Raw genomic sequence first — 19,030 nt, 5'->3', positions numbered from 1 at the left:
TATACTATCCTTGGATAGAAGTAATTACAGAGATAACTGTTTGATAATTCTCTGATTACTAATATTAAAAATGAGTCATAAAACAGGAACACGTGTGTTCACCATAGGTATTTACCAATATAATGAAAAATGCCCTGTGCAAAGATCAAATTAAAGAAAAAGGAATGGCTGAAGTTTTTTAAACCCTCCTTTAAAAAACAACAGATGAAGGGCAGCTAGGTGGCACAGTAGATAGAGCTCCAGCCCTGAAGTCAGAAGGACTTGAGTTCAAATCTGGCCTCAGACCAAACACATGACACTTACTAGCTGTGTGACCCTGGTCAAGTTGCTTAACCCCAACTGCCTTAAAAAAAAAAAACCCCAAAACCAAAAAAACAACACAACAACAACAACAGATGATGATGTGCTGACAGCCCCAGAATGCTGGGCTTAAATGAAAACTGATGCCACTCATAGACTGGTTGACAATTCACAAGGGGGAAAAAAGGAATCAAGAATCCATAATGTATAGATTATGAAATGCAGCTGGATGAGCAATCCATTGAGTAAAATGGATGATGACAATGGCTGACGCTTATGAAGAGAACAAGTGAGATAAGGTGGAGGGAGGGCTGAAGTCTACAATAGGGATATAGACAACAACAGTAAGGAATCTCTGATTCCCAAAGTCAGATTCCCCACAACATTAATGAGGCCAACAGAACTCCTGTTTTACCAATAAGCTCAACCTTTTATCTTCCTATGGCTGAAGCACTGACTTACACAGACTATGAATAACTTTGAGGGAGTGAAAATAATTAGAATCAACAAATGGTAAAATCTGGTAAAAAAAATTATGGTTTCTTGAATTAAAAAACAAAACAAAACACATGCTTCAATGCTTCTGAGTTTGAGACTTCAAGATTTTCCTAGATTAGTAGTTTATGAGGTTCAGTGTGGTATAATAGAGTACTGGACTAAGAACCAAGAAGACAGGTTCAAATCTTGCTTCAATTACTTGCCAGCTATAGACAGGTCACTTAACTTCTCAGAAACCTCAATTTCCCCAGCTAGAAAATGAGAATAATAATAGCATCTACTTCAAATAAGATAATGACTATAAAAAGTTTTTCAAACCATATAGGGCTATACAAATACTAGTTATCCTATCCCATGATTAAACTATTTTGGTACTACTTTGTTCCACTGGTTTTTTGGCTAATTCAAATTTTATAGCAATGAAAATTTAATGAATAATATCTTTTATGCATTAGTAATGAAAAATTACCTTTCTTTTGAATAATACAACAAAGATTTGATATCCTTTGGTCAATACGTAGGAAGATATGGTCAAGAGTCCAACAAGATGGGCAAGTATGCATGGGATGCCATCCACAATGCTTATGGAAACACAGTGATGAAGTCACAGATCCATTTGAGTACTAGCCTGAGAAACCTGCTACTTAAATGGAAATCACTAAAACTCTTGTTTTCTGTATATTATAACAGGCTTTTTGACAAATCCAATTATACCCAGACCCAAGGTTTTATAATTCACATTCTATTCTCTCTATTTAAACAAACAATGGACAGTATCAATTATCAGGATACAATCTGAGATTCCCTTTGTTTCTTAGTTTTTCTATCAATACAGAATTTCTTGATTTAAATGGTTAAGTTTCTCTGCTTAATAAGCTATACATTTAAAATACATATAATGTATATACACATATAGGTTCTCAATAAATATGCTGATAATCAATTTAACAGATAAATGATTAGGTCTTTTTGACATTACAGTAATACTACATTATATTTCTAAACTAGTAAGGAGAAGAAAAATTAGATAGGTTAGGTTAAATATGCATAACTGATAAAATAAAAATAAATCTAATTTACTGAGAGCTGAATTTGGAGTTAGAAGACTTGAATTGGAAGATAATAGCTCTTTCATCTACTAGTGATATGCCCTTAAGCATATCATTTTACATCTCTAGACCTTAGCTTCCTTCTCTATAAAATGAAGGGCTTGACTAAAATGATCTAAACTTCCTTCTAGCTCCAACATTCTTTAATTCTGTAAATACCTACTATAACTGTGACTACTACAATCAATCTATTTCAAGGTGATTATTTTAGCTCCTTTATTTGAGGCATACAATGCCCTGTGTATCTCAATGCCCTTCACCTCTGTCTCCTTCCGCTTTCTTTTTTTATTTTTATGTTCTGTCTCAGCTTTTGACTTATCATCCAATTCTTTCTTCCTATTCTGTCCCTGCCCTTCTCTTACTTATTTTTTTTCTTCCCTTAAGTTATCCCTATCTCTCCCTCTCCTAATTTTTATCTTTCTGTGCTTTATTTTCTATCCCTCTAGTTAGGAGTTCTTAACTGGGGTTTGTGAACTTTTAAAAAAAATATCTCAATGACTGTAGTTCAATATAGTTGTATTCCTATTATTTTATGCATTTAAAAATAATATTCTGAGAATGGGTCCACAGGCTTCATCAAACTGCCAAAACAACAAAACACAAAAATAGTTAAGAATCTGATTTAAATGAAGATTTGATTGAGGCTTATTCAACTCAATGCCATCTTCTTGTCTCTTCCCCCTCATACATTACCCTCTCAAATTCATTTCTTTATTTCTTCCTCTCTTTATCTTTCCTTCTGCATAGATTTGCCTTCTTTTAGACTTGTCTGTGAATCTCCAATTTCTTTCATAATTGTTGCCCTCTGGCAGTAACATTGAAGAAGAAGAAAAAGTAGCAAGTGGAAGTAGGCTGTGGATTGTTTATATAAGTAGCTAGCCAGGATAAAAATCCATTTAAACTTGTAAAGACTCAATACCCATTAATTAGCATGAAAAGGTGAAAGCTAACTTTGTAGTCTCACATCTATTTATATTTCTACTTGGTAGCTTCAGAACATTCACATAAATGTAATAATTAGCTTAGCATTTTATTTAAACTAAATTATCTTTTAAAAAGAAATAAAAATAGTTTAGAATGGAAATAAAGATAAGACGAGGTTATAATGTTCTTCAGATTACACAGGACATCCTAGAAAAGGTATAAACCAACCTAACAGCAAGTCATAGAAAATTATTTTTTGCATAAAAACGACCTTCCCAATGAGACTCTTCCACAGCTACCAATATATGCTTTTCCGAACCTGCAGCTTAAGCATCTACAAATGGAATTATACTGTCCCAGTTCAATAGTTCATAAATCCTTTTAAATAATTATCATCAGCTTAATCAACAAAGAAATTTTTCTTTCATATAACTGCATTTTAAAAAAGTGAAGTGAGCAGAACCAGGAGAACACTGTACATAGTAACAGCAACACTGTGCAATGATCAACTATTATTTGACTCATTTCTTCTCAGCAATACAATGAAACCAGACAACTCCAAAAGATTCTGATGTAAAACTCTATCTACACCCAGAGAAAGAAGTGATGCAATCTGAATGCAGATCGAAGCACACTATTTTCACTCTTGCATGTGTTTTTTTTTCCTTTTGTTCTGTTTCTTCTTTCACAACATGACTAATATGTAAATATTTTACATCAATTGCACATTTATGACCTATATCAAATTGCTTATGGTATTAGGGAGGAGGGGAGGAAGGGAGGGAGAAAATTTGAAACTCAAAACTTCATAAGAAATGAATGCCAAAAATTATTTTTACATTTAATTGGAAAAACACAAAATACTATTAAAAAATGAAAAAAAGTTTTAAAAAAAGCTGACCTAGTTCAACTCTGATATAGCAAAACTATTAATATTCTTAATTTAAAACTGTATATATACCATGAAGCAATCAGTTGGCTAATGACTTAAATAAGATCAAAGTAGTATGGGATCAGTACACATTTGCCTAGGAATCACTGAATTCAACACAGGTGAAAACTCATCAAGTCCTCTAAGTTAATTTGAGTCAACAGATCTCTCATGGATTAGATTTGTAAATAATATATACGAAAAAACTTGTTAAGCCTTTGTGTACAATTTGAATAATAAGTTTCATTAATTTTGACTTTTAGCCTAGGAAAAATATCATTAACACATGGTATATTGTAAAAAGCTACGGCTTCTACAGTCAAAGGGAACTAGGTTAAAATCCATTTCTGAAACTACTTATCTATATGACTTTGGGCAAATCTCTTAATCTCCCTAGGATTCAGTTTTCTCATCTCTACGAGGAAGGGATTATAATCTACATCAGTGGTGCCAAACTCAAATAGAAATGGATCCCTCCAAAATCAGTTGATTTAGAAAACCACAAATTAACATTATCTAGTTGTACTATATTTTTATTTACTTTGTTAAACATTTCTTATTTAATTTTAATCTGGTTTGAATATATTTAGGAGTTTTGTCCTGAGTTTAACACCTCTGGACTAGATGACTATTGAGGTGCCTTCTAGCTCTGAAGCTATGATCCTATGATCCTAGTGATATATAACAATATATTTTTGTCTGAATCATCTTTTGCTAAGATATCAGGGATAAGCAGTCCAATAGTCATAATGACATAAATAATTCTGACAACTAATTAACCAATCTATGTCCCTCAAAGTACTTATGAGAAAATGTGGATGTCCCACATTTGACAGAATCCTTTAAAAAGTAATTCAAATTCAGCAATTTTCATCATTTAATTACTAAAAAATCATAGCAGCTAGCAAAATTATATCTAACGAATAAATGTGAAATATATACTAAAGTATTTTGAGATCTTAAGAAAGAAAATAAGAAATAACATCAAAGATACTGAAACAGATGTATGATGTCATTGATTAATATCTTTTGAATCACCCAGGTTTGCAACCTTGGCATAACTTTAATTTCTTCATTCTTTCTTATTTAATGATAATCCTGTCATTTCTACTTCTATTAAATGTCTCCCTTCAGTCTTCTCTCCACTCAAATAGACACTACTATAGTTCAGGCCCTCATTTCCTCTCAATGGGATCATCTGAATAGCCTTTTTTCCCCCCACACCATTTCATCTTCAACAGAGCTGCCAAAGCGATTTTCTTAAAATTCAGATATGACCATGTCACTCCCTTACTATCCAATAAAATTCCAATACCAGTAAAAATCCCTATGACCTCTAAGATCAAATACAGAGACTTTTACAAGCTACCTTTCCAGATGTATTACATACTCTTCATTCACACACTCCTCAGTGGAGGATATGACTCTTTCTGTCTGTCATTCACAGCACTCCAGCTCCCATCTCCGTCTCTTTGCACTAGTTGTTTCCCATGACTGTAATGTTCACCTCTTCACCTTCACTTCTTAGAATCCTTAGTTACCCTTAAAACTCAGTTCAAATGCCATCGTCTATGTGAAGCATTTCATGATCTAACCCCAACTAATGGTGCCTCCCCTAGACCCTCAAAATATCTTCTGTTTTGTACATATTTTGTATGAACATCTATATACATGCATATATGCATATGTATATAGATGTCTACACAAAGTATAGAAATGTCTACACAAAATACAAAACACACACAATTATATATGTGTCTCCACTAAGTTCCTCAAGGGTGGAGACTATTTCACTTTTGTCACTGTACCTAGTAAAGTGCCCACACATAGCTGGCACTTACTAGATGCTTACTGATTAAATGACTGGTCAATGCCTGTCCATCCTTTTCATCAAAGAATTAGAAAGGAAAAAACTAATCAAAGACAAACAATTCAGGCTTATGATCCTTTTGCACAGTCAGTTAGTACAAACTAATAATCTTTGCCTTGATATGACAGACTAATCTTCAATAGATCAAAAAGATCATGGAAGACGTCTGCAAATAAAAAGGTAAAAATACTGATATGATATTAAAGAATGTCATGATTAATTCTCTATGGCTACATGAAACTGTATTCCCCCTCAAAAACCCAGGGGCAAAAATTTTACTATTCAAATAGTTGTATTTTGGATAAGAAAATAAAAACTAAACCCTTAATTCTATTTAAAAATTAACAGCCTAAATTTTACTTTTCATTTATAGTGGATAATTTGAAGTCTCTTAATTAGCAATGCCCATATTCTTAAAATTCCCCTCCCTGATCATTATCTCTCATCTGCTATGTCATCTTCTCCTGATCTTTCCATTAAAAAAAATAATCCCAATAGTCCTTTTCTTTACAGACTGTTTCAAAATCATGTTGTCCAGAAAGTTTCCACAATTTAAGAAGATTTTTTAAAATACTATTTGTTAAGACTTCTATTCCACCTATTTCTGAAGGGAGTAATTCCAAAATAAATATACATGCAATACAGAGCAGAATTTACAAAACTGGTAAGAGTCACATAGCTATCAAGTGTCTAAGGCAAGTCAGGTCTTCCAGACTCCAACTCCAGTGCTCCACCAACTGCTTCACCTAGCAACCCCTATTTAAAGCTTAGTTTAAATGACAAAGAAAAAAAAAAACTAAGTATACTGGGATGCTACTAAAATTACCAATAGAGAGAGGAAGGGAAGAAAGGAGAGGAGAAGAAGGAGTTAAGATGGAAAGGAGAAAGAAAAGAAGGAAAGAGAAGAGAGGAAAAGGTAGAAGGGGGAAATAAAGACAGGAAGTTTACTATTAATTCTATATAAATGTAGTTCACTGGAAGTAAAGGGAAGCAGGTAGGAAACAAGCCAATGTTCTATAAAGATCCCTGAATTTCACAAAGGTATTTCTTGACAGTTTACTTATTGTCACAACTCAAGTACTTATGTATGTGTGCACACATACATATATTACATATGTACACATATAAACACATAATTTGGATTCTGGCTCTAACCAGAATTTGATTTTTCTTTTATAGGTCTTCAAGGGAAACAGAAGCATGACAGTATTACAAGAAGTCTTAAACTGAAAATTCAAGAGATGGTGAAAAGAAAAGACAGGCAGAGTAGTTAATGGATAGGGGGCTCAAAGGAGTCAGGAGAACTTAGTTTTCAATCCTGCCTCTGATACATACTAGCAAAGAAATCATGGAAAAGTAATTTAACCTCTCAGTGCCCTAGGCAATTTTTATGACCCAACATATATAAATATATATGTGTGTGCATGTATATATTACAGATGAACTGAAAATCTGTATCAGTGAAGAGAGTTCCCACACCAGGAATTCCCTGCACTGATAAAATCACAGGTTTAAATTCCTCACTTTAAAAAAAAAAAAAAGGAAATCAGGCCAAAGATATAAATTTTAGTTAGCTCACATAACAAAAGCATTTGATTCTTAAACTTTCAAAATATGAAACAAGACCTAGTAAATTACATAGAAAAATCTTTTGATATTTTAAAAAATTCAAATGCACTCCTATATTATATATGACATAAGTATCAGCTAAAATAAATAGCAAAGAGGGGGTAGCTAGGTGGCACAGTGAATAGAGCTCTAGCCTTGGTGTCAGGAGGACCTGAGTTCAAATGGCCTCAGACACTTAAAACTTACTAGCTGTGTGACCCTCTGCAAGTGACTTAACCCTGATTGCCTCACCAAAATGCAAAAACAAAAAAAAAAATAGCAAAGAGACATAAAGAATTTCTGTTGTTATTATATATGAAAAAATCAGAATAATATGGATCCAACTACTATACAAAACAGCCCTAAATTTATCCCTGAAAGAACCTAGATCATCATCATAGCACTATTTTCCTCATTTCTCCTGAGTATATGTTAGGAAATGAGCCACTTATTAATTCTATGAATGTATTATTTTTTTAAATCACAGTAATAGCAGAAAGGAGATGGAAGATCCACTTTCCATTTCTTTCCAAGAACTGATGGGCAAAAGTGAAGTTACCAGTTACAAAGGCATAATCATTTTGTACTTGGGAAAGCTTACCTGCATAACAGTAATGCCATTATATTTAATAGCCAAGAGATGCAAAAGTCAGTTACCAGTAAAAATTGATCATTCTTTTCCCACCTGCACACATTCCCCTACCATTATACATGCTATATAGGTGCAATAAAGTAAACAATAATTTTGCTTTCTCTGAATATTCAGAATATAATTTTTATAGAAAAAATGTCGAAGGAGAAGAAATTCTACATGAGAGCTATACTGGAGAATCCAATTATCTAAAGAAATATGGCAACTATATCTGTGGTATGGAGTAGATCATTACAAATTAGATTCACCATCTATAATCCAAATACTTAAGAAATCTGAATGGAAGGCAATTTTTGTTTTGCTTTTAAGAGTCTGAAAAAAAAAACACCAAATATAAGAACTGATGACTATATTCTAACCTCAAAATTATTTATTCATCTAAAATGAGGAAGCAAATTGAGAGAACTGAAACATAAGTTTTACTCTTATTTTTCTTAACCAACCTTTAGCTGGTGAAAAAGGGTGAGAAGCAAGTGAATCTGTGCAAAGTTCCAGTGGAAATTGCAGAAGTTCTTCATTGTCAGTAGAGGCTTGAAGAAAGAAAAGTATTTTACTTATTAATACTGTATTATTAGTGACTAATCAATCAACAAGTTTACTATCAGATATTATGCTACATATAAAGGTACTGGTGAAATAAGAACAAAATAAAATAGTCCTTTCCCTCGAGAAGCTTACATGGTAAGGAGGAGACAACATGTACATCTATCATCATATAATTAACCTTATTTTTGTGGCTACACTCCTTAAGAAGACTATCTACAATAGGTGTACCTACTTACTGTCCTCTCATTCTCTTAACTCTTTGCAGTCAGACTTCTGACCTCATCATTCAATTGAAAATTCTCTCTTCAAAGTTACTAATGATCTCTTAATTGCTAACTCAATTGGCAAAGTTAATTTAAGTTTAATTTAACCTTTTCTCAGTCTTTATTTTTTTTTTAACCTCTCTGCTGCCTTTGACACTATCTATCGCTCTCTTCTACTGATACTCTCTTCTCTCCGGGTTTCCAAAACACTAATTTAGTTGGGTCCTCCTCCTCCCTTTCTGACAATTCTTTCTCAATTTTCTTTGCTGGCTCTTCATCCAGGTCACAGCTTCTAATCATGGATGACCCACAAAACTCTGTCCTGGGACCTCTTCTTTTCTCCTTGGATACTATTTTATTTGGTGATCTCATCATCTCCCATGGTGTCAGATGACTCTACTTATCCAGCCCTAACCTCTCTATTAACCTCCAGTATATCACATCTCCAAATGACTGTTAGATATCTTGAACTGTATGGCCAGTGAATATCTTAAACTTAACATATCCAAAATTGAACTCATCACTTTTCCTCCATTACTTCCTGTTCACAGCCCCCCACTTCTGTTCCATTCGTAACATTTCACTATTATGGTTGAGAATATCATCACCCTCCCAGTCACCCATGCTCAAATCTAGCTAGTATCCTCAACTCTTCATGCTCCCATAACTCCTATATCTTATCTTTTTCCAAGTCCTTTCGATTTTATCTTTGTAGTATCTCTCGTATATGTCTCTTTCTTTCCTCTGACACTTCCTCCAACCTGATGCAAATCTTCACCTCAAGCCTGGACTAACCAACAGCCTGCTAGTTGGTTTCTGTTGCCTCAAATCTCTCCCCACCTCTGGCCATCCTCCATTCTCAGCTGTCAAATTGATTTTTCTAAAGCCCCTACCTGACCATGTCAAACCCCCATTCAATATATTCCAGGAGCTCCTTATTACTTACAAGATCAAACAGAAAATTCTGTTTGACTTTTAAATCTCTCAACCCATCCCATTCTGCCTTTCCAGTCTTCTCAAACCTTAACCCCCATCCATCATGTACTCTGCAATCTAGTGACACTGGTCACCTTGCTGTTCCTCACACAAGGCACTCTATATCCCAACACCAAGCATTTTCTCTAGCTGTTCCTGTTATCTGGAACTCTCCTTCCTCATCTCTACCTCCTAGCTTCCTGAGATTACTTCAAGTCTCATGTAAAGTCTCACCTTCTGCAAGAAGCCTTTCCCAGTCCTCCTTCATGCCTTCTTTTTAAGACTACCCTCATTTTGTCCTGTACACATCTTATTTGTATGTTGTCTTCATCATTAGACTGTGAGCTCCATTTGCCTTTTTGCATTTCCAAAGGGCCTAGCCCCCATGCCTAACACACAGCAGGAGCTTAGTAAATGGTAGCTAACTGATTGAATGTATAGATAAAAGCATATACAAAATAAATACAAAGTGGGAGGAGGAACCATAAGCAGCTGAATAGATCAGGAAAGATTCCATGTTGAAGGTACCACTTGACCTATTTGAAGGAAATGAGGAATTCTAAAAGGTAGAGTTCAGAAGGCAGTGCATTCCAGGCACGGGGGAGAGCCAATACAAAGGCATGGGAGAGAGAATGTTGTGAGGAACAACAAGAAGGTCAGTTGGCTGGAATAGAGAATGAACGAAAGGGAATAAAATAATAATCAAACAACTGGGAATTCAGATATTTATTTTGGATAATATAAAGTAAACTGAAACAAGTATATGTATTAAAGAGATATATTATGGTAATAACATTGCAGTAGCAGTGCTCTTGGACTAAGATTTTCAAAGTTAGGCCTTTGGCTGTACAAGATTCATTTATTTAAGATGTTTTCTATCTGCCTTCCACAATTTCCCATCTATTCTACCTTAGGAATAAATGCTATCATTTATCTTCACTACTGATAGATTATTTTTGTTATTTACTGCCTAGCTTCTTTTGTAACAATTTTAACCAACATTTTTAATATGTTCTAGTATTTGGTACTAGCTCAAATCAAATATGAAAATATAAAACTCCTACAGACTTAGGACAATGTAGGGAGATAAAAAGCGACATTTCCCTTAGCAGATAAAATCATAAAATTTTGGGAAAATAAAGATTTATTTCCCTTTATTTTGATTATGTAAGGAATTGTTAGTAACTGGTTTCTTTCAAATTTACCTAAAGTACAGTCAAAATGTTTAAAGACATGGTTAATGTTGCTATAATCTTGGTCTCTCAATGCACTGAGTGATTTCTCAAATTTGGCTAATAAGCTATGTATCTCAGTGTAGTTTCCCTATTTTCACAAAACTCTTTACAAAATCTATTAAATTTTATCTTTTGAAAATATTTATTTTTAAATTATTTTAAAATGTTTATTTTTAACATTTTAAGATTGAAGAGGCAGAGTGGCATGATGGATAAAGAGTCAACTTCAAAGCCAAGAAGTTCTGAGTGCCAGTCCTGCCTCTGACACATACTAGCTGTGCAACCCTAGATAACTTATTTAATCTCTCAAGTGTAAGCTGCAGAAAAGGAGAGAATTTGAAGAGGGAGCTTCTTTACCCAGGAGTTTCCTGCAACAATGAAATCAAATCCTTTAAGATTATCCTAAGCAAAATCTTATGAATAAGGTCAATTCCCTCCATTCTCTTCTCTACTGAACTGCATTCTAAAACAAAAATTAAAATAGATTTTGAATTATCCACATTACTGCTGAGGAACACTAGAACAGATAATTAACAGTTAACTACCTACAGAATGAATAAAAAGAGGATTAAAGTTATTCTTTAATTCTAATTCTAATGCTTAGAATGATCCAAACAAGTTAACTACTTCATCTATTTGTTTTCTAATTTTTATCACTAAATAATACATTTCTTGTAAGCAAATTAATTCTTATCCTTCAAACGTTTACCTCTTTGTAATGACTTTTCCACGTGAGTTTTTGTGGTTTGTACAGCTTGATGTTTGTCAAATGTTATTGCAACTGCTGTGACTGTGACCTGCAATGATGAGAGTAATATCAATGTCCGTATCAATTCATTAAACTTTTATTAAACACTTATTATGTGACAAATTGTGCTAGGTACAGAGACAAACAGAGAATGACTTTAAAGAGTTCACAGAATCATGGGGAAGATGTGGTGAGTATACAAATAGGTTATTATACAAAACAGAATGCAATAGGGGCAAAGGTGAGATACAGGAGAAGCAGGCAAAGTCTTAGAGGGCTTTGGAGAAGAGGTCACTTTCCATAAGATAAAAGATGGAACACTTCTTGTGGAAAGAAAGTCGTATTTTAGCTGTCTGTTGGAGGAAGAATTTCAACAAACAGGAATGAATAATATTTTAGATGGAGGTAGCTAGGTGGAACAGTGGATAGAGTACTGGGCTTAGAATTGGGAAGACTCATCTTCATGAGTTCAAATCTGACCCTAGACACTTATGGCCTGTGTGACCCTGGGCAAGTAACTTTAACCCTCTTTGCCTCATCAGGTTCCTCACCTGTAAAATATGCTGGAGAAGGCTATGACAAGCTATGACAAACTACACCCATATCTTTGCCAAGAAAACCTCAAATGGGGTCATGAAGAGTTAGACACAACTGAACAACCACAAAAAATGTTCTAGATAAAATGAACAGTCTGTTTGAAGGCAAGAGAGGGAAGATCTAGAACAAGAACAAGTACTCTTCTTTGACTAGAGTACAGAACGCATGAAAAAAAAAGGAGTGAAAAATAATGCTGAATAACTGTCTGGAGGCAGTCTATGGAAGTGTCTGTATTTTATCCCATAGGTAAGGAGTCACTTGAGGTTTCTGAGCAAATACTTTGGAATGTCTATAAAAGATCAACTAGAAACAGCTATTGTGAAAGTCAAAGTGACCCCCTTGATAAAAGCCCAACTTGAATACCTCACTGTGTTGAGGGCAAGCTATATCCTAAGGCATGGGGAAAGAAATCCATGACTGCTCAGTGTTGGAGAGTTATGAAACTTCATGGAAAATGAGAGGGGTTTCTCAGGATCAGGGAAAAGCAAGTATTCCAATTAAAAAGAAAAGTTGGAAGAGAAAGGATTTTGCCAACTATGTCAGTGCGACAATTAATGTCTGACAAAACTTCAAAATATATTATCAAAAGGATGATATTATCAAAAGGTAGCAATAATAAAAGAGAGCTGGTTTCATCAAGAATAGGCTAAGTCAAATACATTTCTCATTTTTTTAGACAGGATTACTAGACTAGAAGGCTAAAGACTTTGTGTCATATTCAGTGAACCACATTTTAGGCGTACATCAAGAATCTAGAGAGCAACCTGATGAAGATAAAAAAGATAGGCAAGGGATTCAAGACCAGGCCATATACTAGCCAAATTTGCCTCGATTTTTACACAGTATTTGACCAAGTCTGTGATGCTGTGATGGAGAGGTGCGGATGAGACAACAGTGTATATATAGTTAGGAAGATCTCGACCCAATTGAATAACTGGATAGAAAGAATAATTATTAATGGTTTAATGTCAATTTGGAAGATAATCTCTATTGGAAAACCCTATGTATCTCTGCCTAGTACTGGGCAGTTTAATATTTTTACCAGCTACATGGCTAAAGATATAGTGGTATGCTTCTCAAGTCTGCAAAAAACATTAAGGTAGGAAAAATAGCCAACACATTGGATTAAAGAGTAAGAATACAAAAATATTTTAATGAGGTAGAAAGTCAGGCCAAAACTATGAAGATGAAATTCAACTGGGATAAAATTAAAGTCTTAACCTTGGGTTCAAAAAAATCAACTTCATAAGTACAAGATGGGGACCTTGGCTAGTTCAGCAGCTTCTCTGAAAAATTTTGAAGGTTTTATAGACTGTAAGCTTAATAAGTTTACTATGATAGAGACAATCAAAAAAGTTAATGTGTTCTTGAATTACATTATTTTTCTGATGGAACTAATGATTTCCCTGGTGTAGGGAACTCCTAGTAAGAAAACTATGTCTATTAATGCAGATGGCCACCTTCTTTGCAACTTTCTTAGGCTGAATTTAGAGACTGATATTACCTTGGCATGGGTGGTCTTGATCAGAGCATATCTAGAGTATGGTGTTAAGTTCTAGGAACCACATTTTATGAGGCACGTTCTTAAGTTGGACAACATCCACTAGTGGACAAGAAAGTCAGTGAAAGGTTTCATGGTAACATAATTTGAGAATCGGCTGAAAGAACTAGAGATGTTTATGCCAGAGAAGAAAAGATTTAGGAGCCACATGACAGACATTTTCAAATATCTGAAAGACTATCACATAGGAAAGCAAAGATTAGACTTGTTAATCTTGGTTTGGCCCTGAAAGGATATCTAAAAGTGGAATAGGATATCTCAGTAAGTAATGGGTTCCCCTATACTAGAAGTCTGGAAAAAAGAAGGTTGAATGGTTACTTGTCAGATATATTGTAAAAGAGATTATTGTTTAAGTATAGGTTGGACTAGATGGACTGTAGATTCTCTTTATGACTTAGAGATTATACAGTTCTTGAGAGGACCCTCACTGAGTTATTAAAGGTTATACCAAGAAAATACAAATTCTCGTGGGTGCTATCATGTTACAAAGACTTCAAGTGGTATCAATCGACATTTTTGTTGTTGACTCATTTATGTCATGCCCGACTCTTCATGACACCACTCGGAGTTTTCTTGGCAAAGATACTGGAGTGGCTTGCCATTTACTTCTCGAGCTCATTTTACAGGTAAGGAATTGAGAGGCTTAAATGACTTTCCCAGGGTCACACAGCTAGTAAGCGCCTGAGGCTGGATTTGAATTCAGGAAAAGGAATCTTCCTAACTCCAGTTCTGGCACTCTATCCACTGCACCACCTCACGCACCACAAATTGACATAATGAATCTGTTGTTAAATGACTTTATCAGCTTAAACTAAATAGGTATATGGCCATTTGGTGACAAATTATTTGGCCATGGCAATTCATGAACAACAAAAAAAAATGCAGGAGCAAAGAATTCTGGTGTGAAAGACAATAATTTCTAATTTATAGTTCCTACTCATCTTTTTAAATACCAAAGTACAGAAAAGGTCAGTGACAAAGGTGTAGGAGGCAAGAAATAATGAATGTGATAAATACAGAGAGAAGCATGGCAAGATTTACATGAACTAATGCAAAGTGAAGTAAGAGCCAAGAAAACAATATACAAAATGTAAACAAGAAAAACAATCGCCAAAAAAAAAAAATCAAAAGTGGGAGCAGCTAGGTGGTGCAGTGGATAGAGCACTGGCCCTGAAGTCAGGAGGACCTGAGTTCAAATTCAGCCTCAGACCAAACACTTGATGCTAACTGTGTGACCCTGGGCAAGTCACTTAACCCCAACTGCCTCACCAAAAAAAAAAAAATCAAAAGTGAAAGCAATATTATAAAGAACAAGAATGGCTTGAAAGAAGAGATATGACAGGACACCTCTGCCTCATTCTTTTGTAGATGTGGGAGGTCCACAAGTCGTACACTGAACATGTTTTAAGATTTTTTTTGTCAGTTATTCTGATTTTTTCCTCTTCTTTTTTTTTGTTTTTAAAATTATGATTAATTATATGCGATAACTTTTTGGAAAAGAAACAGGGAGTAACCTTGGGGAAAACATAGTGATGTAAAAAAACCAAAAGATATCAATAAAAATGTATATAAAAACAAAAAGAAAATGCATAAAAACTTATTTTTTTAATACAAAAAGTAGACAATATAATTTTAAACAACACTGGAACAAATACATAAACTAACAAAACATGTAAATTTTTCATAGATTGACCTAGTTTAGAACTTCAGCCAGTAAACTATACACATTTCTATATTGTGATTGATATGAAGTACCATCTAGATTTATAAATATAGATGTTCCACAGGGGTTGTCAGGAACTAATTCCTCCATGGGAAGAGGTAGGCAAAATCTCATCAAACAGTAATTGTGTAGACTGACGTAATGGAATCTCTCCAGCATGCATGCCACTGGGTGACAAAGGTGGCTGAAGTACAAATAAAAGTAATTTCACTATATCCACAAAACAACTATTTCTAATTAAAATATGCTCAAACAATTTTGAGATGGAATAGATAGTCTCTACAACATTTATACATATACGTGCATATATGTGAATATATTACACCAAAATATATATCATCACATACATTTATACAGTTGGAGGAGAAAATGGCAAACCACTCCCAAGAAAAACTGCCAAGAAAATCCCATACAGAGTCACAAAGAGCTGTACATAACTGAATGACTAAACAAGACTTTTTATATATACTAATGATAAAATGTCCCAAATAGAACTCCTGGAGACACTTTAAATAAAGTAGCTGAATGTTAATTACCTGAATTAATTCATCTTCAGGAAGAGATACTGTAAAATTGACATGGCAAAGGCAGCAGGGTATCATAGAACGAAGTTTAAAATACAGGCTCTATCAAATAAAAAATATCAATCACTTTATTTTATCCGTTAAGTCTGTAAAATATGTTTCTTGATCTTACATTTTATTCTGGACTGTGGAAAAATTAAAAGATTAGAGCCTAGCCTTTTTATTATATCAAATTTTAAAATAACACAATTTCAACCTTAAAAAAGCATTTTTAATTTAAATTTATATTTATAAATTTGCCAGTAAGTCTACTAAAAATGTGAAAACTGAAGAAATGCATATTTTATTATATTACGAGTTTAAAGCAGCTTAATAGTTCTAATTATTCTATCGCATTATATTATGAAGTGTAGATAGATTCTGATTTTGAGCCATAAAGAAGATTTAAGATCACCTAGCCTAACACATTAATTCACCTATATGCCCTCCACAAAACCAAAAGCCAGGGTGCTAGAAGTCTTCCATTCATAATAATACATTTCACAGTGCAGTTTAGAGGCTGTCCACTATCTCCCACTACATAAACAACCCAACTCCTTTTTTGATCATGCACATGTGTCTCTCCACTGCTCTTTCTATCATTCTATTACTCTGTAATTTGGTAACCTACAATGTAAGTGTCTACTGTTATTAATGTTGGTTACATTTGCTGAATTGGCTTCTGTATAATTCAGCTTTCTCAGACTGCCTCTTATACCAAAAAATTCAGAGAAACTTTAACATCTGTTTTCCAGTTCCATGCTTAGAATAGTTTTTAAATATCTAGAGTGGATTTGGAGTCAGAGGGCTTGAGTTCAAATCTCTTTTATGCTACTTATTGTAACCCGTGTGATGTCTGGGAAGACACCGAGTCTCTGTGACTCCACTGAAAACCTGTAAGGCCCCTCTAAGCGCTAAACACTTTGAGCCTACAATACAATCAGCAAAAAAAATTTCCTACCTTGAGCAAGTTTTCACAGAGATCATTAAAGTTCTTATTGAGTGTCTGATTTGTCAAGTTAATGTTGCTTAATCTGGATACTCTTACTGAAGTAAACATCTAAATAGAAGAAATAAAGGCATGTTTAAATTTAAATATGATGACAATGTGTAAAAACTGAAATGGTAACAACATGCTATACAGAAGAAAAATTTTAAATGTTATTTTATTCATATCTAATCCATACAGGACAGAGTAATGATATCATTCATATGGCCTACTTTAAAGAATAAGGAAATTTGAAAGCTTTACCTGTATTTCAGATGTCCAATTATTGATGCCAGGCATAATTTCTGTATTGCAGCTATAAAAGCCTGCCGTAAAAAAAAAAATTGGAATAAGAAATAAAATACGCATTTATGTTCACATTAAAGTATAGCACATTTTGAAAATCATAGAATGGGAATTTCCCAATTACATTTAAAATTACTATTTTCATTCTCTGAAAATAATAGATTGGTTTAGCAGCAGATCAGTGTTTACCCATTTCTCCTACAAACTTATGTCCATTGAGGGCAGTACCATCCTTCTAATTATCCAGGTTCACAAGCTCAGAGATATCCACAAATTTTCATTCTCCCTTACCCTCCCATATCCAATAAGGTACATTCTACATCCACAACATATCTTAACTAAATCCTTTCCTCTTCACTCACAAAACAACCACGCTAGCTATGGCCCTCATTGCTTCTTACCTAAAGGTACTTAGACTACTTTACCTAAACTACTTTAAGAGCTTTCTAATTAGTCTCCTAGCCTCAAATTTCTCCCCTTTCCAATCCATTCTCTACACAGCTGCCAAACTCACATTCCTAAAACTGTCTTCAATGGCTTCCTCTCACTGCTAGGACGCAATAGGCAGCTCTCTATTTGACATACAAAACTTTCCATCATCTAAGTCCAGTCAAAGTTCCAGGTTTATTACTTATTCCACAATTTCAAATGCTCTATACTCCAACCAACTGGCTCATCTCCCATTTCCATGTCTTTACAAAGGCTGTGTCCCTCTTATTTGACTACTCTTCTTCCTTACCTCCACCTCCTAGGATCCGTAAGTCCCTTCAAAGGTCAGCTGAAGGGTCACCTCCAGGATTAAGCATTTCTTCAACCCCTCATATATGCTAGCACTATTCACCCTTATACAAATTACCTCTTACATATTGGGCTATTTTCCCCAAAGAAATGTAAGTTCCTTGAGAAGCTTTCAGTATTCTCTTTGCATGGCCACCCCTAACACAGTGACTGGCACAGAACAGAATTCATGCCTGATGAAGTGAAAACTGCAACTTCTACCCAATTCTCCCCTCTGGAGCCAAAAAGAACAAGTGTACTTCCTCTTCCATATGACAACCCTACAAATACTTGAAAATAGCCATAAGCCCCCTGTTCCCCAAGTCTTCCTCATAAAAATCCCCAAGCTTTATAAAACCAGGCCATACATCCCTTTTCTGCTTCTTCCCCAAAGCTTAGCAACAGGCTCAATGAGTAGTTATTTGTTCAGTACATGCTTGTTGCTAGATTCCTTGTAAACAAAAGTAATGAATGAAGGTAAATAGTTAAGTCAAAGAACAGATTCTAAACACCATCTTATTTGAAAGGTTGGTAAAAAAAAATATTTCTTAGCACTGATCAACACAACACAACACAACTTTCAACTCAAAGTTCTAAAGAACAAAGAAGCAAAATTTTCTTACTGTATTCTTTCAAAGATGGAAAATAAATATTTACGTTACTGCTAAACAACATCCAATCTAGTTTTCTGCACACAGCTGGAACTCAATAAACATTTGTTGACTAAAAAGACTGCATCTCTTTGGCCATAAATTAAAGATGCTATATATTAAATATATCTGAATCTTTGGGGAAATTTACTATTCTAACATTGTGGTCCACTAGGCAATGTTTACATAATAAGGACATTTTTTGT

General features: G+C 34.3%; 1 protein-coding gene across 25 annotated transcripts in view; it reads right to left on the bottom strand.

The window, feature by feature from the left end:
* The window catches only part of C2CD5 (C2 calcium dependent domain containing 5), a 129,785-nt gene that overhangs the window by 25,249 nt on the left and 85,506 nt on the right, over window positions 1–19,030 (bottom strand). For all 25 annotated transcript variants that reach the window (XM_078155134.1, XM_020994222.2, XM_078155155.1 and 22 more), the window contains 5 exons: window positions 17,356–17,417; window positions 17,065–17,163; window positions 16,077–16,166; window positions 11,621–11,708; window positions 8,336–8,422 (listed from right to left, as the gene is read on the bottom strand). In XM_078155134.1, coding sequence (XP_078011260.1) covers window positions 8,336–8,422; window positions 11,621–11,708; window positions 16,077–16,166; window positions 17,065–17,163; window positions 17,356–17,417 — 426 coding nt within the window. The remainder of the gene's footprint in view (window positions 1–8,335; window positions 8,423–11,620; window positions 11,709–16,076; window positions 16,167–17,064; window positions 17,164–17,355; window positions 17,418–19,030) is intronic.

The sequence above is a fragment of the Phascolarctos cinereus genome, unplaced genomic scaffold (genome assembly GCF_003287225.1).
Source record: "Phascolarctos cinereus isolate Bilbo 61053 unplaced genomic scaffold, phaCin_HiC Scaffold_1;HRSCAF=81, whole genome shotgun sequence".
Lineage (NCBI taxonomy): Eukaryota > Metazoa > Chordata > Mammalia > Diprotodontia > Phascolarctidae > Phascolarctos > Phascolarctos cinereus.
This window is presented reverse-complemented; position numbering and strand designations above follow the sequence as displayed.